Source organism: Colletotrichum costaricense (genome assembly GCF_030867565.1).
Source record: "Colletotrichum costaricense strain IMI 309622 chromosome Unknown Scaffold_5.1, whole genome shotgun sequence".
In the NCBI taxonomy this organism is placed as follows: domain Eukaryota; kingdom Fungi; phylum Ascomycota; class Sordariomycetes; order Glomerellales; family Glomerellaceae; genus Colletotrichum; species Colletotrichum costaricense.
This window is the reverse complement of record NW_026848234.1, coordinates 1757293-1780673: the sequence shown is the minus strand read 5'-3', so window position 1 is coordinate 1780673 and position 23381 is coordinate 1757293. Positions and strand designations below refer to the sequence as shown.

Genomic DNA, 23381 nt, shown 5'->3' with positions numbered 1-23381 from the left:
GTTTCTGAGCTCCGACCCAGCTTCAAATGTTATCGCCCTTCGACGCTGTATTTCTGCAGGTTTCCTTATCTGGGCGATGCACTATGAAGTTCAGAAAGACCGATATGGTTTATAGAAGATTATAGGAACATACATAACATCATCTTTGACCACTCTGATTCTACTATTGTGCCTTAGCTGCTAATTTTCGCAAACGCTAAACTTTGAACAGGAAGGTCAAGTTGAGTGAGCAAGCACGTGGCTAGAAGGGACGGAATTTCAATTTTTTTTAGTCGTAGGAACGAACTGATCCATTCTCTCATGCAAACCAAGGTACTGGCAGGTCGGACTCAATACAGAGCCACCATGGTATCGTTCCCGTTGCATCTACCAATTCCCGCAGATCCTGTTGTATCCATACGTTCTCAATCACGGACCGCATAACACGTACGTTCCCGACATTCCTAATTTTGTCCATGCGGTCCAGGATGTCAAGTATGTAAATGCGCTGTTCTTCCGAACGCGTTTCGCATGCGAAAATAAACACTGGCCAGGGGCTTGTCGCTACACGCACTTCTTTCATCGCTGCGTATGCCTGTTCCAAGTAGCTAATTCTCTTCTTCTCGTCGCCTGCGACAGGAACGACACGCTGGAGGTATAGCAGACTTGCCAAGCGATACAATTCCGCAGTGGCTAATGCATCTCGAATCTGGGCGCTCGTCGAGTGTGCAACTTCGTCAGGGCTTAGGAAGTGTACTAGGCTCTCCAGCTTCTCTTGCAAGACGATCCTGAACTGTTCTATATTTCTCTTGATGTCGCTCCTCTCCGACTTCAGGATCATTGTGCGTATTTGGTTGATAGACGATATGTTGTCAAAGACCTCGACAGAGCAGCCAAATAGACCGATGACCTTGTTAATGTTAGCAAAACGTAGATCCGTGCAAGCGTCTCACTTCCCTCGCCAGGCATAGTCTGCAGCTTGCCGGAATGTTCAAGTTGGCCAAAGTCATTGAGAGTGCTCCTGTGAGGCTGTGCGAACTCGCTGAGAGTATCGTAATAAACTATCCACCCCATCAGAAACTGGAACACGGGTTGACGTCGCTGGTATGACGTTGAGTTCATCAGCATATGCTTGGCACCGTTTAGATGTAATTGGAACTGAGCCTCATTTTCATCAAATACCCGGTTATTGTTAACAGAGAACGTCTAGCTCAATGCTCAGGTACCGCGAGCTTACAGTGTACATGCACAGCATCATTGTAGTAGCCACATGAGTTTCGGCACTGAGAGAAGAGTTGTCGAGAGTCTTGTATAGTCCGTGGATCGCCTTAATCTTGTGACTTGACGCGGCGTCGGCTCCTTGGCGATGATGAGCTGCGATCGCTAGAATCGCGCTGCACAAGGCTTGCGTGGATTCATCCCGAGAAGATAACACCATTGGAAGGATATGACACCGAAAGCCATTTGCCGCCCGGGTCGTTGAGCACATTGGCGCTATGATCTGATCGTCTGCAACCGTCAGTCAGAAATCTTCGTAAAGTAGCCAGTCAGGTCCGCACAGTAAACCAGGAGCATGCCGTCTTCATCTAGCTGGGGTGAGTAAAGGGTAACAGAAGCGACTGGTCCAACAGATGCTCGGTGCATGACCTGATGCCACGTGACGCGTCGCTTGGTCGCCAAGCGGAAGTGTCTGTGAGTGGTATTGAGGAACCTAGTCCCAAGAGTCTGGGGGTGCTCTTGAGCACTCGCTATCTCTACCACGGGGCAAACGATTAGATCTTTCTCCCTGCTGCGAAGCTGGTCAGGCCAGTTCAGGCGAATCCCGTAGCCAGCACACTCTCTCCTCGTTCGGACGCAATTATCGCAGTGCGGAATGCTTTTGTCACAGCCAATCTTTCTCTCTGGCTCAGTACGGGAGTCAGTACTCAAGAAGCTCACTCCCGATGACGTCGTGGTCAGTTGCTTACGCTTGCAAGTCCAGCAACCCTTATCCGCCTGCATCTTGAGTCGGTAGGCCGAGCCGAGCTTCTGTAGCCGGATTTATTATAGATAATCGTGATCATATCATTATATTGAATGATTGTCTCAGGATATGTACTAGCTCTTCCCAACGTATCCGGGAAAATCCCTTATTTACCTAGTGCGTCGTGATCTCTGCTCTCTTATTGGCCGGCCCCGCTATCATCATTATTGTGGGCCCAACCTGCCGAGGTACCTTGGTCTTCTATACCTCTTTAGAGCCTGGCTTGCACTTCTGTTCCATCAGCACGTATAACTCTAGTTTTTCTCTAAATCGAGATTCACTATGAGGTTTAAATTTAGTGAAATAATGTGTGAAGGTGTGTATTATTACATGATTGATTACTAACCCTCATAAAAATATGTGCCTTTGTACTGACGTCTTGCCAACAGGTAAAATAGCTGCTGTGATCTAACGACTTCGATTGAAGCGCTATCTTTTTTCTTTTTCTTTAATACATATAGAATTGCGGAAGTGGAATCAATCAGCATTCTCAGACTAAGAGAACCAACACATAACCCTCGCATCGAAGCTCCTCTGATTCATCGCCTGCCCACACCTTGTAATTGAACCAGACTTCGGGTCTTTGACACACGCAAACTCGGCTATCCCGTCACACGATAACCTGCCTACCCCACTGTCGTTCCCATAATATTTGCAATTCTTATGGCCATGAGCTGACTTCAAAGCTTTGATGCTGTTTGGCCAAGGCCTTTCCGTCAAAGGACGGCTCGGCATCGCTTCTCCAAGACGAGTAGCCTCGCATACTTTGAACGCCGAGTCTTCTCCATCTCTCTCCAACATCACCCACCGCCCACCTCGGCCACCTCTTTCTGCGGGACGGTAAGCAATCTCGTACATGATAGCGATTCCCTCGGTAGACTTTGGCGGTGGAGGCGGCGGAGGTTGAAGAGAGGGTGCTTTTGAAGTAAAGGTGCTAACTTGCGGCTTACTTGAAGTCTTCGATGAAGTGGGCGCAATTGTACTCTTCGGAGAGGATGCCGATTTGGTCAGAAATGAGTGGCCTCTGCTTCTTAAAGTTGACATTACATCCCCTGTGGAGCGAGTTGATAAGCCTGGTCCCGAACTTGTACTTGCAGCGCCTTGTGGATGAGATGTGGTATTCGTCTGACCTCAAGCAACGGTAGCTGAGTTGTGTGGAGAACCTGTCGGGATGGACTGCGTAAATCGTCACCCATAGCGTCAGCCTGTGGTCTGGTGGCTTAATTGCATGTTATGCAAGGAGTGTCTAATTAATGAATAGTCGTATGATGAATGATATATTTTCAAGCCCTCTGGCGCAGTGTACAACCATGACAGGGTTAGTCCGATAAGCGTTTTTGTAGGATATCTTCACTGCATTAGACAGATCAGGGCCACAACTCAGACTACAATGAAGAGTACGGAGCAGGTGTTACAACTTTTGCTTTCCTGAATCGTGTGGCTCAGTTCAACATGTCCATAGCATTGTCTTTGTTGGCGTATGGTAAGTGCAAAAATTGTGGTACAGAACGTTGTGCAACGCAACAAGAGCTTTCCTAAAGCAGAGGCGCGGGCTTATGAAAATATCGAACAAGGAGATTCTTAACGAACGGTAACAGGGTAGAGCGATGAGAAATTTGGGGTGAGACCATTTCAAGATGCTTGAATCTTCAACATTGGGCCATGAAAAGAGTCAATGCATGCTCAATAACAATGAGACCTGCCAAGAGTAAAGACATCTACAGCAAATTATCTCGTTTGGTGAGCTGGTAACTAGTTTTACTTTAGTGTCAGGTAATACGTGTGGGCGGAGAAGAACATTCAAGAAACATTGACACTACCATTTGATTATACAGGAAGCAAACTCGGATTTTCAATGCACAATCGAAACAGCAATAATGGCACCATGTCAACCACCACGGTGTTAATCAAGATTTCCCGTCTTGGTCTCACTCACAGGTCCCTGATGTCAGGAACCATGACATGACATAGGCTTTTCAATAATATACGGAGCTCCATGAATGTATTCTGTGACATCCCTATTGGTCGAGTCATGCTAGATTCATCCGGATGGACTCAAGAAGCCAGGCTCACAATAAAGCTAGTAGTTCTAACAGATGATTCAGTCAAAACCCTCACAATATGTGCTGCAGAGTGTTAATTATGGGTGTGAAACTCAGAAATATCGGTATGGTAGTTGAGTTTAATTATCTAGCCTTGGACAGGATCATTTTAGCAAGTCTGCTGGGTAAGATAAGTGTAGTGACTCGGAAAGCTCAGGGTGCCTCTCGCCCGGGTATCACCGTTGGCAACAGTGCCACACCTGCTCACAATGATGCCCATATCGATAGCGATATCACTACAGTACACACTCGTCTCGATAAACCGCTGTTGACGTTAGCCTTTGTCTTTGGTATTATGAAATCCAGGGAAGAGCGACGACTTACGTTGTTGCACAGGTAGATAGAGCAGCTGTTGGAGCAGGCCACGCGAGCACAGGTGCTGGCAGGTACACTGCAGTAGTTGGTGCCCAGGGTGATCAAACGGTTGATGGCGTTGGCGCACTGAGAATAGTACGCTTCGACGTACGTTCCTTGGTTGCAATTCCAGTTGTTCTTTGCTTTGAGTTAGCTTTTTGGTCTTCTCTGTTCCAACCCAGGTGCAGTAGACTCGAAAAGTCTATCAGCAAACTTACGGTAGTCTGTCTAACCTCCAGGCCTCCCTCTGGCTCCTGGAATTCTTCCGCATTGAAGGTAGGGTTGATGGCGAGGATCTGCTCATAGATGGAGGAAGCATCTCCATGGAGGGTGACATTCGGGCCGCCGTCGACGACTGGCCCAGTGAAGGTCATCTCGGAGATGGGCAATAGCTGATCCTTCACCTCATCTACAGTTCGGAATTCCAAGCCATTGTCTGAAGGAGCGGCAATAACCTAGAAGACTCAATTAGTCAGATAGCTCTTAGCGCAATGTTCTCCTTGCCTAGGTTACATTTAGACTTACAGCTGATGCCAAAAGGGCAATACCAGCGACAAAGAATCTCATTTTGAAGATATCTGGATCGAGGTGATCAAGAGTGATTCTACTGTTCGGAAGGTGATGATGAAGAGTTAAATAGCCACATGTTCTTGAGAAAATCATGTGTCTTAAATAGTTTCTCGCAAGTTTTGAGTTATTTACCTATTGACCGTATGAAGTAGACTCTAAATTCGTGTCGTATTATTTGAGGTTGCATTATACCATAAGATCTGGACCCTTGGCAAAGCGGCGGCTCTGTTGCCCTGTCGGTTCCGCGATCCTACGTTTGTCTCCATGAGGAAGCTCAAATGCTCGAAGGATCGCGGGCCGCACTAGTTTGTCAACGCCACACTCAAAAGGAGAACGCATGCCCTGCCAAGCGAGCCTACTATTGGTGACATCGGAAAGCTCTACTGAGCCGAATCGCATTTCTTCAATATTGGGATTCATTCACTGTATCTGCATGCCCCCAATGCAACTTTGATGATGACCTACTTTGTAGGTGAATGCGTAAGGTTACATGTAAGCTGACTCTCCAGGGGCGCGGACGGTCTCGAGAGTGGAGTAGAGCCTGTGTTGTGTTGTTGCGATTAGGCTCTAGCCAGGAACATGTGTAAGTAAACAGTCAATCGAATCGAAGCGAGTGTCTAGTCGCCTAGCAGAGAACGAAGGATAGTCGGGTCCAATCGGCTTCAAGAGACAAAGAAGTTGCAGAGACCCTTGCGAAGGATCGATGTAACGTCGAAAATCGGACCATCTCGTATTCCCCTCAACCGTTGACAGCTCTAGTTTGTCACGAAGTTGAGCTCAGAGAGAACCTCGCAGTCAGGCTAGAAACGAGACCACAGGTCACTGCTCTCTTGTGGCGGATGACGATTTCGGACACGAGGTATGGTGTTCTCGTATCAGTACGAAAGACTACTAGATCATGATCACGAGACTCTAGCACGATGGCTGAATGAAGAACACAGATGGCGGATGCGATGATTTAATTGGTACTTCCTTTCATCTCATTAAGATTTCATGTATTATAAAGCGAACGGTGCACGTCTAAACCATTATTCTTCCGTCTTCCCAGACGATACCGCACCCCGCAGTGGTCTGTCACTAGCGAAAGAGGGATCATTCGTCTGCGTCGTAAACTGCAGCTTCGATGCCAGCAAGTCGACGCTGTCAACAGGAACGTAGTCAGCAACTCTGTATCCTGACTTTCGGAAAACCACGTGAGAACTTACTACATAATAACGGGAAAGAAGCAACCGAGCGCATAAGCAGCCCGATCCACGTATCTCGTCGCGGGACTACTCTGCCACACGTTCAACGAATGCGTGATCACCCGTATCGCCGCCGCCACGGCCAGCGAAGCGACGCGGATCTCTGTGCTGCGCATCAGGTACCGGATGAAGCTCGTTCGGAGACCGGCTTCCTTTGACGACTTTCTGACTTCGGTGAAGATGCGGAGGAGAAAGTAGGCGCTGACGCACTCGCTGACGGCGAAGAGGCCAAAGTAGGCAATGTGGATCCTGATGATGATGCTCTGGAGGCTGTCGTCTTCCCTTAGGATCCGGAGGAGACGGTAGTAGATGATCACGACTTTGACGACGGTGACAAGGACGAGAGTTGACCAGAACACGATGTGGAAGACTCTTCGTTTCGTCCCCCGCAGAAGTCTGTTGAGGATGATGAAGCTGTAGAAGGGCAGCCCTGCTTCTTGAATCTATCGGGCTTCCGTTAGCAACTTGAGGAATAAGACCTCCGGTGATACAGGTAAGCGGGTTGACTCACGAGCCAGCAGATATCGCCAATGGCTGCCGCCGCGGCCCTCTTCGCAAGAGGATACGGCTTGTCATAGTACGCGTGGAAATAGAGTCCATTCGCGATCGCGCCAGCTGCAGACGAGACGATGGGTACGACCGTGAGCTTAGAGAACGACGTGATTCCGATAATGAGCAGCCCCAAAAACACGTTGAATACACCAATTATGCTTAGCACCGACCAAGCGTGTTCAAAGTACGGGAGGCTGGGCGTTGCATCAAAGGTGGCGTTGATCGTGTTGGGCATACCGACGGAGTTCGGTAATGGCACTGGCGACGAGCTCGACATGTTTGCTGCTGTAGTTGGTAGCGCCTTGCACAATATCCCGCCCAGGAGAACTGGGTTGGCGAAGAAGCTTGTGGTTTGCCCGTATTCGGATGCGTCGTCGTTACATTCATGTAGTGATCGGTAGCCTAGAGCCTGGGGGTCGTGGCATCTGGCATCTCGCACGGGCGAGAGATTAGGTGGTATCGAACATCGCCAGGTTAAGAGATGAGAAAGAAGGGTATTCCAAGTCACATATCAAATGGGGCACTCCCGCTCTCTACAAGTTTGCTTTCACTTTGGGCCTGACAAAAACCTAGGAGTGGAAGGCACGTGAATGCTTTGAAGGTTCAACCCCCTCCCCATTCTAATCGAAGTGTTGTGACTTGAGGTATCCATGGGAAGCGAACTTATCAGCGAACGGTGCGGGATCACCCAAGTCAAAATTGATGGATTGAGCTAGTAGTTCTTGGAAAACACTTCTCTCGGAAACTTCCCCTCTCGGGACAGAGGCACAAAGAGGAAGAAGATGGAGGAAGAGATGAACTCAAAACAGCTTGACGGGCGCGGTTGACGCCACGTGCGACTCGCGACACACCAGCTACCCGCAGGTCGGTACGATTCATGAAAGACTGAGAAAGTGTAGTTGATGGTTTTCGGGAGTGTTGGTGATTGGATCGATGAATCTCATGATTTCATAGCTTCTTCAACCATCGAAGTCTATATCTGCCTATGCTTTGTCTCCGAACCAATTCAGCTCTCCACGCATAGTGGCTAGATCTCTAGTGTTTGTTACATAAACACTGAAGCTGTCGGTGTGAGCAGAGCATCGATAAGATTAAACTGCTCATGTGGTTTTCCATGTCTTATCTGCCCAGTACTATCTTGACTTTTTCAACTTTGCTTCATCACTTGGCCTAGAACACGGCTTCGCCCGAAGCTGCGCACGACTAGGTGAAACCAAAGCATCCGCACCATTTGATTTCGGTTTAGAACACCAGATCTCCCCGTGGCAAAATAGTAACGAAGCAGATACCGCGTGATTCTACGCAGCAAGTTCTCCCGGAGCCCTCTTTGAGCCATCAAAACAGCTTTCTTCGGCAGGTTTAGAGGTCCAGTGCGCAAAATTCTAGGTTAGGACGACTCAAGGTTCTCGCCTCACTCCTTTCTTATCTTCGATATCGCTCCTGGACCAGCCCAAGAGCAGAGATGATGGGCTCGAATGCGAGAGAAAATCCGTCACCGCTGGTATTCGATATGCGAGACTCTCCTTGCCCGATGCCAAGATGCCATCACAACATTGTGCTCAGCTTGCGTAATCTTTTGCAAATGTGCAGAGCGCCCGTAGGGGCAAGCAAACAGTAACTCATGAAAATCAGGTCTTGTGTAGTCATTCTATATCACACAATTGTCTTCCTTTTGAATTCCCTTCTCCTTTTTTTTCGGATCCCCAACGCCATCGCAATGCATTAAGTTGACCAAGATGATCCAGTCCTTATCCACATCGGCGTCCTGCATCTCTTCAGACGGAGCCAGATAATGCGACCCTTTCCACCTTTTTGAATGTCTTCTTCCACTGCCCCTCTCCCCTAGCCTTCTGCCTCTCTGGCATACACACGACAACGAAGTCTCTCACGCCGTAGTCGTAGCTGCCCTTGCTTCTCGGCACGTCTTGTTGTTTCAACCATCTTCTCTAACTCCACAAGAGCCCATCAAATCGAGGTCAATTGTCCGGCACTCAAGTCTCTCGCGACTTGGACAAATATCCCTAGATGCCATGTGAAACTCGAAAGACAAAGGGGTATAAACCCACCCAACCACCCATCAAAGAGTCAAAGGGAGAAAATCACAAATGTCATGTACAAACAACTTCCTTCCTCAGTCTCTCTCAAGCAGAGCCCAGAATCAAACTCTCCACCATACCGCCCACAGAAGACGCCGTCTGCGCGCGATCAACCTCATTCGTGACCTTCCTCTTGAGAGCCTTGAACCCCTCAAACAGCTCGGCACTGTCACCAGCATACTGCGCATACAGCTCCACGAGCACCATGCCGACCTCAACGCAAATGCTCACGTACCGCGGATCGATAATGTGATCGCACGTCCACTTGAGCACCGGCTGTACCGTCCTCTCATCGCGCCCCTCAAGCGCATCCCGCACAGCAGACCGGTGCCGCAGCGCAAGAAGCAGCGTCAGAACGCCGAGCGGCGAGTGATCTTTCCCGCGCGGATCGAGCGCCTGGTCCAGCGCACTAGCGTACCGCCCGTGGCGCAGGGCCTTCTCCCACGCCTTCTCCTTGGGCGCGCTGGTGCGCGCGTCCTGCGCGACGATAACCTCGGCCTGGCCCTCGCCTAGGCTCTCGAGGCGGCGCATGGCCGAGGCTTTGCGCTTCTTGCTTTTCGCGGCCTTATCGTGCTCGTCGAGGGTGCCGGCGAGGAGGGCGGCCATTTCGCGGTCGCGCTCCTTTTGGCGGGTGGCTTCGGGGCCCGTGAGGCGGGTGCGGATGGAGAGGACGCCGGATTGCATGCCCACGACGAGGTGGCGGTCCGCGCTGTCGAGCGCGTCGGAGGCCGGGAGGACGCGGAGGGAGAGGATGGGGGAGGGGTACTTTGTCGAGGAGACGACATTCCAGCCGGTGGTCTCGAAGACCTTTACGTGGCCGTCGAGGCCGCCGGTGACGAGGCGGGTGCCGTTGGAGGCGAGGCTGAGGGAAGTGACGGTCTTTTGGTGGTTGGCGATCTGGTGGATGGGGCGGGCGGCAACGAGGTCGAGGACGGAGACCTGGGGGCCCGAGGCGGCGAGGAGGGTGGTGCCGGAGGAGAGGGGAAGGACGGACTCGACGGGGGCGGCGTGCTTGAAGGTCATGACGGCGGCGTTGGAGCCTATTCTCGGGTCCCAGATCTTGACGGTAGAGTCGTAGGAGCCCGAGACGATGACGTTGCCGGCGCCCGACGGGGAGGTGGCCGGGAAGAACTCTGCGCAGCGGACGTAGTCGGAGTGTCCCACGAAGGTGTTGAGCGGGTCGTTGGCCGTGAGGTCCCAGAGGCGGACCGTCTTGTCGTCGGAGGCGGAGAGCAAGGTGGTGGGCTGGGAGCCCGAGAAGCGCGTGGCCCAGACGGGCTGGCGGTGCTTCGTCCACGTCTTGAGGATGGAGCGGGAGTGGGTGTCGAACACCTGCATGCGGCCTGTATCTTCGGCGGCGACGAGGACGCGGCCGTCGCGGCGCAGGGAGCCGGAGCGGGCGACGTCGGCGAAGCGGGTGATTGTCTTTTCGAGCTTGCGGGTGCGGGAGGAGTACAGCTGGACACGGGTGCCGGTGGTGACGGCGAAGAGGCCATCGGAGGAGGTCGACGAGATGTGGGTGATTGGGTACGAGGTTGGCGAGGGGATCTGGAGCTGGTTCTTGAAGGACTTCCAGTAGCGCTGCTCGGCCGTCACGGGGGACGGGCCCGAGGGCAGCTTCACCTGCGGGAGGGGTCCCACGGTAGCTGCCATTGTGATATGGTTGTGTAGGCCGTTTGTGCCCTTAGGTGGTGTGGTTGGAGGAGGTGCAAAAATATGCTCGCTGGCGTGGTAGAGCTGGGTGTTGCGGTGAAGCGCAAAATGTGAGGGTATCGTCGTGATAGACGTTGGTAGTAATTTTTTGGAGTTGAAAATGCTGATAGGCAAAAAAAAGATTCTCAATTGAGAATTTCTTAGCGGCTAGTCCTGTTGGAGATTAGCGGGTACCCCACATGCACGATAAGATAAGGCGCGGGGCCGGGGCCTTCAAGCTTTTGGAACTCAACGGACCCGAACGCACCGAAGAGCTCACCATGCCACCTTTTAGATGATATTATGGAGAGCTCTTGAAATCAGAAATTGAGAGTGAGCTCTGCTTCACTGAAACATCTGACCTGAATGAAGACTTCGGGGCGCGACAGCTCAGTACGTCGAGATGAATTGCAGACACTCTGTCATCATTTCAACGCCATTTGGCATGGCTGATCCAACGTAGCTGGGTTCAGTAAGGTACGGATAGCATCATCAATTCAACCATCGCCAAATCTCACACCCATCATATCTTGCTTCAGGGTCTCCATCTAAGACTCTTGACCAACACATCACAGGGCACGCAAAGGTACATGTCCACACGTAGACTACTGCGGGCCTTCTACCCCGACACGATCCCCTTTCGTCCCGGTTACCCATAACGTAGCACATCTATACTCAGTAAACCCTCATCCCATCAAAAAAAGCATACTCTCATCGCCGCGCAATCCCATCCACCAGACAGTCCCCCAATCTACTTTCCCGAGCCAACACGCAAGGAAACAGGAATAACACACCGCATCGGCAATTGTACATCACCCGGATTTTCCGACCTCAACCTCCGAGGCTGCATCTGCATCTACATCTGCATCAGCTTCAGAAAAAAGTCAAGGCTGACCCGATGACAAGCACTGCCGACATCCCGTCCATCCAACTCACCCCATGTATCATGGAAAAACTTTCACCTCTCCGAGCCGGCGGAGGAGGGGTGGAGGGATGTCGGTGACTTACTCCCTCACCGCCTCCAAATCGAACCTAAACTCCAACATTATAAGCATTGCTAGACAAGGGGCTCCAGTAGTGATAAAGAGACACGTCAAATCTACGTTACCTAGGTACCTAGCCAGCGAAACGACTTAGAGCCTGACTTCATTCACCTGCTTTTGTCCCTCATCACCGGTGTATTAATCTCTCAACAACAAATGGCTTTGTGTCTTTCTCAAGACAAAAGTGACGCCTTTCGTCTGATGGGAATAAGAGGCTGGGCCTTTACAAGAAAGAAAGAAAACTCTTTTTTTCAAATAAAAAAAAGGCCCTTTCCCCTCTAGTGTATAGCCCTGTAATTCTTACCTGACCTAAGCTGACCTATACTTAGGGTCCCTGGACTCTCAGGATACCTTCCTTACCACCCTGCCATTCCTCATCAAACTCTAAGCATAGACAGACTCAAAGTGTTTCCCCGGGGCTATGTTCACCCAAATCAGCAAAAAGGCTTGGCCAAAACCAACAAATGTCCAAAACAGGAAATGGAAAGCCGACTGCGGGCAAACGGTGTCAACGGCAGTGATGGGGGAGGGGGGGGGGGGAGGAGCTGAGACGGTGAGGGGGTGTAATAAAGGGACTGCGAAAACGGAGGGGAGCAGCGTGTTTCAGCTATCTTCCGTAAGTCCTCCGTGCATAGCTTGAATGACGTCTTGCGGTAGTTGCAATTCAAAAATGGATCTTCACTCTTGTCTTTGCAGAAGAGTATGGCAATATGTGTTTTTTTTGTTTGTTTGAACCTTGTTTGAATCCTCATTGACCCGTAATGACCTTGTCTGATCTATTTGACACGCTGATAAAAGCATATTCAATACGACTTGTCGTCGCTTGAACTAGGGTATACCATCCTCTCTTTTTCAATCTCCCCTTTACTCGGCAGAACCGTAAATAGTCTCCATCAGAATACCTGTGAAGGGAATTAGCTTGCTGTAGCGATGTGCATTTGTGTGAGTGTTAACGTACCAGTAATTCTGTAGGGGTCGGCATTTGAGGCGGGGCGGCGATCCTCGAAGTAGCCGTAGCCCTTCTGGGCGCACTCTCTGGGGATACGAATAGAAGCACCACGGTTGGCAACTCCGTAAGAGAACGAATCGATGGAGCCGGTCTCGTGGCGGCCAGTGAGACGCTTCTCGTTGCCCTCACCGTAGACGGCAATGTGCTCCTTGTGACGACCCTCAAGCTTCTTGATGGCAGCCTCGATGTGCTTCATGCCACCCTCAACACGCATCTCCTTAGAGGAGAAGTTAGAGTGGAGACCGGCACCGTTCCAGTCACCGGGGATGGGCTTGGGCTCAACGGAGACCTTGGCGCCGAACTCCTCAGCAATACGGGCCAGGAGGAAGCGAGCCAGCCAGAGGTGGTCACCCATCTCAATGCCGGTGCAGGGACCGACCTGATACTCCCACTGGGCGGGCATAACCTCGGCGTTGGTACCAGAGATCTTGATGCCAGAGTACAGGCAGGCCTTGTAGTGGGCGTCGACGATGTCGCGCTGGACGACCTTGCCGGCACCAACACCGCAGTAGTAGGGGCCCTGGGGAGCAGGGAAGCCGTTAGCGGGCCAGCCGAAGGGGCGGTTGCTGAGGTCGAGCAGAGTGTACTCCTGCTCGAGACCGAACCAGGGCTCGTGAGCGGCGTGAGCCTCCATCAACTTGGCGCACTCATGTCTGTAGTTGTACTTGTTGGGGGTGCCATCGGCGTTCCAGCATTCGGAGAGGACGAGGATGTTGGGAGATCCACGGAATGGGTCGGGGAAGACAGCAACGGGCTTCAGGTAGACATCAGAGTTGTCGCCGGGAGCCTGGTTGGTGGAGGAACCGTCAAAGTTCCACATAGGAAGGTCCTCGGGGGTGTACTCCTTCTCCTTGAGAGTCTATGGAGGCAAATTTGTTAGCTACGTGATGATGATAGATGGCGCTATGATGCAACTGCGAATAGAGGCATGCGCGGGTGAACTCGTGAGCCATCTTGGCTATCAAGGCTGACATCATGCGCCGCGCCTTGCCGTCAGGCTGACGATGCCAGGCGGAGCTACCCCCCAGTGGCCCCATTGGAGATCGTGGGCATTGCGTGGAGAACAGTAACGACCCTCGGCCGGCGGCTGGCCAACCGGTTTACCGAAGACGCGCCGACGGGCAAAAGGGGGAGGGGACTGATGATGCGGCAGCAACTCGCAAGACCTCCAATACCCGAGCTGCGGCGTTCAACCCTGCAGCTGTAGGCAAGGCAAAAAAAGACTTGGAGCCAGGCGGACGTGGGGTGGGGTTCCTTGCAGGATCGAGTCGTGATCGAATCCTTTCAGCCAGTCCGGCCGTGGCCCTCGAAAGAGGAGACCAAGACCAAAGCAGCAGGAATAGGTACGTACCACCCACCACCAGAAATGCGCACTGGAGGGGCAGGTGGTGTGTGTTTTGACCCCCGCCAAGCCCCAGTGCATGTCGCCGCCGCATCTGCTGCCGCTTGCTCACCCGCCCACAGCTTTTTGCCCGCTATTCCCAGCCGGAAGTCGGAGACATCCCGTAGGGGATGAATCCAGAGCAAGACGACCCGCTGCCCCAGCTTTTCCGTTGATGCAACCGTCGACACAGATGTCAGAGTGAAGGCATGAGCCATCTCAAACTGTGTCGCATCGCAACAGGAAAGGGCTGGGTGAGTGACATTTTCCGGCGGAATAGCGGGCTAGAGCGTCTGGAGCACCACGAAGGGCCCGGGGGAAATATGAAAAAGCCAAAGGAGGGAATAAGAAAGACAAGGTGGTTGTTGTGTGAACGTACCCTCGACTTGGAACGGGTCTCGCCATCAGCGTCGATCCAGATGTACTCGGCCATAATTGAGCCCTTCTGGTCAAGCTTGAGGTACTTGGCCAACTATTCGATGGGTCAGCATGATTGCTTATTCGATTTGCGCAAAGCTGACGGCTGGAAGTGAACTCCAGCTACACCAAGCTCAGCACCGGGTATGTTGGTGTAATCTCACGGTCTCGGGCCTGGAAGTGAAGGCAGCTTCTGTCGCCTGGAGAGAAAAGACGTGTTAGTAACTGTGATCCTCTTCTTCTTCTTCCTTCGATTTTGGGTATCCAGCATCGTGACTCGAGAGAACAGCATAACGCCAGCACTCAGGTCGCGATAGGAGTAGTATGACGTGGTGGGGCAGAGTTTGGGACTTACCATTTTTGCGGTTGTGTGTGTAATGTGATAAAAACGGGAAAAAGAACAAGGTCCAATTTGGAGATCAGGAAAAGGTTCGAGCAGTAGAGATCAAATGATCTATATGACTGTAACGGGAGGAATAGAGGGATAGGATGTGGAAAAGTAAAGAGCAGGTACGATAAGAGCAGTCGAAGCGGGCGGTTGAGGGTTTTATGTTTTCCTCTGTCTGTCGTCCGGCAAGGAAGGCAGGCGCGGGCGCTGGTGGGAGAGACAGATTTGAGTGAGAAAGAGGCAGTCCAGTTCGCTCGATGCTCTATTTTTTGCTGGTGCTGCCAGCAATCTGCAAGGTACCGTCGAGATACCTCAGATGTTTCGCAGACGACCGGCCCTGTTGGCGAGGAAAGCTCATGTACAACCGGTACAGAACCGTAACTTTTGGCTCTTGTCTAGGTCTCTCGAGGTCTCTCGAGGGTCCCTCTTTGGTCCTTCAGCCCAAGATAAGGCCTGCCAGTGCCTGCCCATGACGGCGGCAGGGGTATGGCTGGTTCTGGCTTCTGGTATCGATTGCGGTGGGGTGAGAGGGGTGGGCTGGTGGGGTGTGGCCCCGGAAACATGTGCCCTCCCATTCGTCCGCCAGCCCAGAGTTTGGGGGACCACAGATACATGCCAATTCTGATTCGGTTCCCAGCGTCCCACGACGACAATGTCCAGGTACTTTGCCCGAACCCAGGACACCCTCTTCACCCACACATTTCCCGCCCTTTAACCTGCCTTTCTGTGCTGCACCACCACTCCCGTCTGCCACTATCAGACGTCTCTCAAGTATCCCTACTGCCTGGCTACGGCCCCGCGGTCCTCTACCACCGGCATCAAGTCTCCGTGGGAAACGGAAATGCGACGGGCGGACCTTTCACCTCTAGAGGTATCGTCAACTTCCTCTTCTCCGTAAATGGCCCCTGGGAAACTCCTCTTCCGCTTCCACTTGGGTGGTTTTGTTCTGTCAACCCTAGTCTCCAAGACTGATAAGTATGAAAATCACTGATCAAAATGTGTGACGATGACTTCGACGTGCGCCCAGTAGCCCGTTGACGAGCCACTCAGAGGCCGCCCGGCACCGCCCTTGCGGCAGTATCTGCGACTAGCTGCTGCAGCTGCTACCACCGACCCAACAATGACCACCTCGAGAAATCGCTACTTTGTATCCAGGTTTCGTACAGGCTACAGACAACAAGAAAAATTGCAGGTATACCGAGTAATAAACGGGTGCGGCAAACCGGACTGTAAAGACCCAGCCAGAGATAGAACAAGGTATCGTCACTGGCGATTCAAGGACCAAGCAGGTACCTCTCACCCACAGGAGCCACCGTGCCACAACGCGGGGCACGTACCGATACATGTCATTTACGAGGCCCACGTCCTTCGGTCCGCTGTCCACTGTTTCTATCCTTGGATCTTTGGAGTGCTCGTGTGCACTGTCGCCCGCCGCCGTGCCCATCGCCTTCGCCCTCGCCGCCGCTGTCGGGTCGCTGGCGCCGCTCCTCTTATCCTTGAGGCACTGTCTTACAGAGTACCTACACTATTGTCGCCGTCAGTGTCTGTAGCGCTGCTCACGGTGGCTGTGGCTGTGGCATCCGCCTTTCGGAGACAGGCCGGAAGCCCAAGGAGAGATATTCCAGGTCTTAGAGTAGGTCCCGTTCCAGACCGCTTTCGATAAAAGGGTCCTGGAACTCTGATGCCCAAAAACAGCCGCTGTTGAGTAGGCGGCCAGTGAATTTTTCGTAAGGCCGCGTTTCGTCTGAATCTCGCTTCCAGAACAGAAAGGAGACTGCGTTGAATTTCAATAAACTCTCGTCGTCGTAAATCCCGCGGGCCTACCTAACTAGAGCGCCTCCTAGAACCGGTGCGGGCTCCGCGAATGGCTTGCTGGGCGGTTCTGAATGCCCCGAGGTAAAGTAGCGTCGCTTGCAACTTGGTTGCTCGGGTTCCACGCCGACGATCGCATGGCCATATTGCGACAGCGTGCATATTCCTGGCGCGGAATTTCCTAGGGATGGCACTGAACTCTTCCGGTCAGCTTTGGGGGGTGTCGTCAGGTACCTCAACTTTCCAAAATCTCGTCAGCTTGACGACCTTTCCCTCGAGTCGACTTTCCCAGTTTCCCCGCCAAAGGACCCTAGGTCCCAGGATGACGATACACCGCGCACCAGCCACTCAGAGTCTTACACCCTCACCGGCCCCAGGATCGTAACGTCCTTTCCATCGCACAAATCTCTTCAGGTTCCGCCGGCGCAACTTGTCGCGGCACGGCGACGCGCGCACTTGCGCTAATTCCCCTATCATCATCAATCTCCAACCCTTGCCATGGCTATGCTTGCCCGCGGCGCAGGAAAGACACCCATCCTCGAGGAGTTGCTTCCTTCGTCCTGTCGTTGGCATAGCTTCCGCCTACGTCGTGCAGATGGTTGTCTCATGAAAATTTTGCCCGCCTCCCGGTAGCAATATCTTGACGGCCCTCAACGTTGATTGTCTTGGTCTTTGTGCGTCTCCTTGTACGAGTCTGTAACCCCTTGGTGGGGGTATATCCCGGCGACCCTTATTCATTCTCCAAGGTATCTGTACCTCTGTGTCATCGTGACTCCCAAGTTGGACTGGTCCCAGATAAAGCCATCACATATCCCACCACAAGGCTATCGAGCCTGTCGACCCATAATGCGGCGGCGAGGGGCAAAAGGTGGGGTGTGTTGTTGCTCTGGACCAGATGCGCTCCAAAGGTCAGATCTGTGGTCAGTGCGATGGCTTCTTGTCGGTATCCTGTGAGCGACGGTGTGTTTACAACCAGGCCCGAGTCATTTGGGGGGAGTTCGGGGGAAACCCCATATCGCAACTTCTCTCCGACAGCGGGATGGTCATCTTGCTGAGCCCAAACCTTCGGAATCACTAGTCGACTTGTCCTTCCGGCCAATATTCGATGGTGTTTTCGTCAGCGAACCCCCAAGGAACCCCCAAGCTTTTGCTCCACGAATCGACCATGTCGAAGCTATCTTCGGAGGGATACCCAATCCACATGGCCTGCCGTGACCCGTCCCTGCAAGACCTGAGTGAATATCTGGCTGATATGCAGCCCAAACGTCTTGGACACTGCAGGATGCACAAAGCTGGAGTGGACCGCGAGAAGAAGGCTGGATTCTCTGCTTCTTCCTTGTCCATGGCCCCTCCCGTAAGACGTAGCTGGAGGAACGGCATGCTGTCCATTCGTCGCATGTTCAGTCGGTCTCCAGTCGGCCATATCACACACATTCTTCTTCTGAATATGATACGGCGTATCAAAGTCGGGCTCCCCCGCAATTTTTGCTCTCGGCAGGGTATTCGTAGGACTGCGGTACCTCCGTCCCATCGCCGGATACACGATTACCCCTCAACATAGGTATCCATATGGATAGTCCGTCCCAACATCTCACTCGTCCACCACGGTTGATTCAGGCTGTATGCTGAACGTATTCTGGGAAACCATTGCCGCTCCTAGACAAACTTCAGGTAAAACTTTGATGATTCCATTATGGAACTTGATCTCCAGATGTGACCTGCAGGAGACCTCCATCTCGGGTGTCTCCAAAGCATCAAGTGTGGGACGCTAGTGGGGGATGGTGCATTTTGCATTGAGGGCTTATCGTTGGGCGCTGATTGGTCGAAGCGCAAGTGCAGAATAATTGAATTCTCTCAGGAGCTGTGTCGGTTCCAAGGTCTCCTTAAAGACTGGCATTAATCTCTCGAGAAGCTCCTCAGCTATCGTAGTGCCCTAGGCTGCTAAGCACCTTTCCCTCTCTTGCCATTCGCGACTCCAGTTGACGGGCAACGATGTGTAACTTCACGGGGTGTCGTTGACCTCGGTGAAGTGTGTGGCAGCTGACAAGCTTACTCGGTGGAGAGCCGCGGCGGTGACATGGGGACGCTGCGAACATGAGGTGCAGTCAGAGGTACCCCGTCCACGGCGGACAATTGCTGTTTGGGTCCCAACCCAAGGGCTAGTGCCGCAATGTTGGATTCTGGAAAATGTGGATGGAGCAGCCATGTTGGGTTTGGGCGCCGGCCCGGCGGGGATGGGGGAGGAGTGTGGATGAATCGGTTGTGTGGTGTTCCTCTCGTTAATTGACCAGGACTCTGCAGAATCGGCTCGTCTACCAGGTCGCCGAGACCGGGCAAGGAGGAGCAGCGGCAACGGCCGGCAAAGGAGGCACGGCAGCACCACCACGGCCCAAGACTTTTGCGGTCGGCTGCTCCGACGACATTCGATGTCCGCATCCCACACCGGCAGTCCATGGACCAGACCCATCTCGACCGACCGCCTGCGAAGTCCAACCCTCTCTCGTTTTCAACCACGATCTCGCTGGTTTTCGTCGTCGACTTTTTTCCCTTCAATCGCATGCGAAAAGCCGTCATTTCCCATCGTCCGAACTCTACGAACAACGAGAATTCGCCGGTCTCGTCGCTGAGTGGTCGGCGTTGACACACAGTAATTCTCTCATTGGTCGGCTGCCACCCGCCACGATCGGGACTTGGCTGAACACTGCCGGGGCACCTGGGCGAGGCATGTCAGGGCCCCCGATCGAGAGTCTCACGAGGTCAAAAATGACGTCTTTGGCATGGTCGATTAGGGGAAGCCGACCCAGAATGGCGGCGATACCATCATGGGTTCCGGTGCGATGTCTTTCAGGAGATCTTGGAGACTGCAAGAGGCAGCCAGGAAAGCAGGGCCGGGAGACAAAGACCGCTTCCGTGACGTCGGCCACGACAAGTGTCGGGCTGGGCCTGAACCTCAATTTCGACTACGACGTGGGGAACCGGAATCGGGAACCGGGAGTGTCTTTCTCACAAGCCAGTCGGTTCTTCTGGGACCAGTTGCGTATTCCTTAGGGGGGGTACGGAGTGCGTCTCGGTACTGGCAAGCGCCACATGGAGAGGCCGAGGACGTGTGTGCATGGCGACGCGACACGAGCCCACAGCAGGGCGCAGTCGACACTGTTGCCAGAGCCGGGTTGAGTCAGACTCGTGTTCGGCCGACGGCGGTCAGTGGTTATTTTCGGAGTATCGTTCCGGGCCAAGCGGTGGGAGATAAGACGGGAGGGCGTTCTGGAACTTGCATGGAGGATATCCACGATCCAAGGGACCAAGTGGAGGGTGGAAGATGACTTTGATGTGTCACAGCGCGCCCGCAATGTGCGGCGTGCCTGAAAGCGCAGGGCAAGGCGAGGCGCCGCATCCAACGAGACTGCTTGAGCCTTGGCTGCCCAGACCCAACAATGGAAAGCACCGAGTGGGTGTGCCCTTCCTTCCCGTCTGCTTTCTTAAATTCTTCCGCCTGCAGGATGGGGTGGGAAAGAGTGGATTTGCGCCAGTGCACAGATGGTGAGAATCACTACATTCGTACTGTACCAGAAAATAGGGGTCGTTTTGCATTCGTTGAGGCGGCAACTGCAACAGCAATCGCGACTTCCTGTCTTGCTTTGCTCGCTGTTGCCCTTTCTGCTTCTTTGCAAGCAGGAGCAATTTCTGCCTTTTTCTACGCAGGAGCAACAAACGAAAATGACATGATATGGGTATACCTAGGTACAATCGGCTTAGGAAAGAGCAATACAGAATATTTCAATTTAGGAAATCGCGCTTGTCTGCTAGAGCTACCTTAGGTTTGTCCAAGGATGATTTTGAACAACCTAAGATATCTCGATTGGAAGAACGGAGGGCTGCACCAAACATCTTTGCTTCATGCTGTGATTTCTGGATTCATTTGCCTGCTATACGAATCAACTCTTCATCCCTCACTGACGCTAGCAACCCATCTTCTCCCGCCGTGCTCATACCATGAACTGGACCGAGGGAGCTTTGGCTCGACATTCTCGAGGCAAGGGCTGGAAACCGGAGATCGCTAAACAAAAACAGTACTTCGCAAAAGCTCGCTCGGGGCTTCACGGTCCTCCCAAGCCCGGCTTCGACTCTATTTCCTTTTTCTCTCAGCAGGCCAATTCTTCGACATATCCTACGAAGCGCCTCTCTACAGTTCCATCACAAAATTCGCCGCACGTCCAACAGCACCAGCAACACCAGCAGCATCAGCAACACCGGCACAGCCAGCACCGCCAATACGACCAGAAGAACCAGCATAATGTTCCTCAGGATCACCGTCTGTGGGTGTCGCCACGGCAGCATGTGCGGAAGGAACCTCTAGTCGCAGGAGGCCACGGCATTCTACAAGAGCCTCGCTCACAGCATGCTACCAAGAAACGAAAGCTTCCTGAGTATGACCCTGAGCTCTTGGATGCGAAGAGACACCGTTTGCTACAAAAAGGCGACTGGGCTGGGATCAATGTCCAAAAGTCGCTACCTCTGCATTTCTCGGGAGCTAGCAGCTCAAAAGGACGCCAGATCTGGGGCTTTCGCAACAAGCATCCTGAGGGCCAATCTGGCTTCTTCTGGGAGCAGAACAGAAATGGAAGGAGACCACTACAAGGCAAAGCTACAAGCTACATTAGCACGCAAGGCGGAGACAAAGACGTCCGGATCAGAATCGGCAGTGAGGATATTCGATACGGCGGAGGAAGTCAGATCACGGCAAAAAGCTCTCAGAATCGTCTTCCCAGAACTGCGACCCAGTCGAAAAGCTTACGACAGTCGGAATACTTTGTCCAAACCTCGTCTCAAACCTCTGCGCAGGATTATGGTCCTTCAGGATTGCGAGGCCATAGAGCTTTGCCAGTGTCCGAAACAATATCTTCGACACAGCGAAAGCATGGACAGAGTGCTGCGTGCCGCGAAAATCCTCCGCGCGCCTCGATGTCGCTCAAAGCATATAGGTACCCAACCCGACTTGGGCGTTTGCCAAAGGAACCGAGCCGACTTGAGCGTTTACAAAAGGAAGGTCGGTCATTACTTGTTGAATCGTCTCCATCCAGGGTACATCATCCTGTGCCTCGACGACTGAGCCAGCTTGTAATGCTTGAGAGATCAGGGAAACCAGCGTCCGAAATGTTTGGGAGCACCATTGGTCAGGTCGGTCGCAACCCAGTGCAAGAAGTTGCGCCATCGGAATGCAGTGAGAACCAGCGATGGCAAAAGATGATCGAGTCTCATGAAGATCAAACAAAAAGCCCATTCGAGAAAGATTCTAGTGCAAGTCGCAAGATCGTCAAGATCAGTCCCGGAGTCAGCAACATCCTCATTTCAAGCAGCTCGGTAGTCCATGGTTCGAGATTCGACCACCCCCCGATGAGCACATTTACGGACTTTTCTTTGGATGACAGGGCGCAGGACAGTATGGAAACTGGCCAGTACAAGCGCTTTGGCACCTCTATCAAGAATGATGGCCAACCAAGAGCCACTGCAGAGAAGATGCGATCCTCATCACCTCCGCTGCCGATCATATCATCCACTCTATCAGCTGGTCGACCGAGAGGTGACCTTTACAACGATAAAGAGGGACTTTCCGAGGACACATCCCTCGCGCATGCAGAATCCTGCTCAGACGATGGCCACTATGCGCAGCCTCGACAGCTACCGCCGATGTTTGAGTCGGATAGTGAGGATAAACCAACTCTGAACAAGCGAGAACCAAGTGAGCAAAACTTGAGGCCTACCGATGAAGAAAATGAGGAAGTCGAAACCTCAATTTTCCTTCCTCGGACACTGGATACAGATGCCGGAAATGCTATATCGGTGCCAGGCTCAGATAAAGTAGACATGGATACAGAGTGGATGAGCTTCATATTCGGCGAAGACGTCGAAAAAGATGAAGACATTGCTTTCAAAGAGTCGCTCAAGGAAGCTGCACGAGACTTACGGCCATCGAGCAGCTCCGCTGGCGACTACTACCAACCTTCTGTGGTTCCCGTCTCGGCCTTTGCCTCCAAAGAATTTGCACCACACAAGATGCTTCAACACCAAGATAAGGGCGCTCTGAATCCGGTATCGCTGGGATCTTCTCTAAAGGCTGGCCAGACAGACATGGCTATCCGTGAAGATCTCGTAGACTGTGATTTAGAGCATAGCCAATATCAAACCACTGACACAAACATCGCAGGCTCCTTTATAGCAGAAGATTCGGACTCAATCATACCCCAATCCGGAACAGAGTCTCTGACATCTGAAGTTGCTCTCACGCAGATAACGGACTCTATGTCAATGATTGCACAACCATCCAACTCTGACTTAAGCGAAAACGTGGGGCAAAGGTTTGCCAAGCCAAAAACCTTTGTCGGGAGACTAGCCTGCTCATCAAGCCGAGACCCTAGACCAGTTTTGCCCCTGAGCGTGAATGAAGTTTCCAAGAAAAGGGGTAGGCCCAAGGGCAGATCGAGAAAGAAGAAGGCCGAGGATGGACGTGCCAACATCCGAGGGCTACCTGATTATGACGGGGATCCAATTGAAGGCGGATCAGACGAGTAGTGCAGCACGATTACTCGCATTTCGGGGGAAATATGGCCATCTGCATTCACATCACACCGCATGGCAAAATTTTGGAACGGGAGTGTTGTGGCATCCTTTTGACATTCGTGGGATATCGACCGTTATTGGGACCTGGCCCCTATCTACTC

At 52.6% G+C, this 23381-nt stretch overlaps 7 protein-coding genes across 7 annotated transcripts; 2 read left to right on the top strand and 5 right to left on the bottom strand.

Annotated features, from left to right (window-relative positions):
• Nucleotides 1–298: 298 nt before the first annotated feature.
• On the bottom strand, nucleotides 299–1980 carry CCOS01_05724 (uncharacterized protein; the record flags this gene model as incomplete). The annotated part of the gene is made up of 5 exons (XM_060453901.1): nucleotides 299–889; nucleotides 937–1161; nucleotides 1217–1488; nucleotides 1539–1880; nucleotides 1947–1980. 5 exons carry the CDS (start codon nucleotides 1978–1980, stop codon nucleotides 299–301), a joined length of 1464 nt encoding a protein of 487 aa, XP_060315673.1.
• A 2233-nt stretch (nucleotides 1981–4213) lies between these two features.
• Nucleotides 4214–5025, bottom strand: CCOS01_05723 (uncharacterized protein; the record flags this gene model as incomplete). Its single annotated transcript, XM_060453900.1, has 4 exons — nucleotides 4214–4369; nucleotides 4429–4596; nucleotides 4677–4913; nucleotides 4984–5025. 4 exons carry the CDS (start codon nucleotides 5023–5025, stop codon nucleotides 4214–4216), a joined length of 603 nt encoding a protein of 200 aa, XP_060315672.1.
• Nucleotides 5026–6056: 1031 nt separating this feature from the next.
• Nucleotides 6057–7101, bottom strand: CCOS01_05722 (uncharacterized protein; the record flags this gene model as incomplete). The annotated part of the gene is made up of 3 exons (XM_060453899.1): nucleotides 6057–6168; nucleotides 6234–6715; nucleotides 6784–7101. 3 exons carry the CDS (start codon nucleotides 7099–7101, stop codon nucleotides 6057–6059), a joined length of 912 nt encoding a protein of 303 aa, XP_060315671.1.
• A 1864-nt stretch (nucleotides 7102–8965) lies between these two features.
• On the bottom strand, nucleotides 8966–10573 carry CCOS01_05721 (WD domain-containing protein; the record flags this gene model as incomplete). The annotated part of the gene is made up of 1 exon (XM_060453898.1): nucleotides 8966–10573. One exon carries the CDS (start codon nucleotides 10571–10573, stop codon nucleotides 8966–8968), a length of 1608 nt encoding a protein of 535 aa, XP_060315670.1.
• Nucleotides 10574–12519: 1946 nt separating this feature from the next.
• CCOS01_05720 (glutamine synthetase) lies at nucleotides 12520–16294 on the bottom strand (the record flags this gene model as incomplete). The annotated part of the gene is made up of 4 exons (XM_060453897.1): nucleotides 12520–12557; nucleotides 12614–13523; nucleotides 14425–14517; nucleotides 16151–16294. 4 exons carry the CDS (start codon nucleotides 16292–16294, stop codon nucleotides 12520–12522), a joined length of 1185 nt encoding a protein of 394 aa, XP_060315669.1.
• Nucleotides 16295–19089: 2795 nt separating this feature from the next.
• CCOS01_05719 (uncharacterized protein) lies at nucleotides 19090–19710 on the top strand (the record flags this gene model as incomplete). The annotated part of the gene is made up of 1 exon (XM_060453896.1): nucleotides 19090–19710. A coding segment is annotated over one exon (621 nt), but the record flags the coding sequence as incomplete, so codon positions are not given.
• A 945-nt stretch (nucleotides 19711–20655) lies between these two features.
• CCOS01_05718 (uncharacterized protein) lies at nucleotides 20656–23232 on the top strand (the record flags this gene model as incomplete). Its single annotated transcript, XM_060453895.1, has 1 exon — nucleotides 20656–23232. The coding sequence occupies one exon, from the start codon at nucleotides 20656–20658 to the stop codon at nucleotides 23230–23232; it is 2577 nt and encodes an 858-aa protein (XP_060315667.1).
• Between the last annotated feature and the right edge of the window lie 149 nt (nucleotides 23233–23381).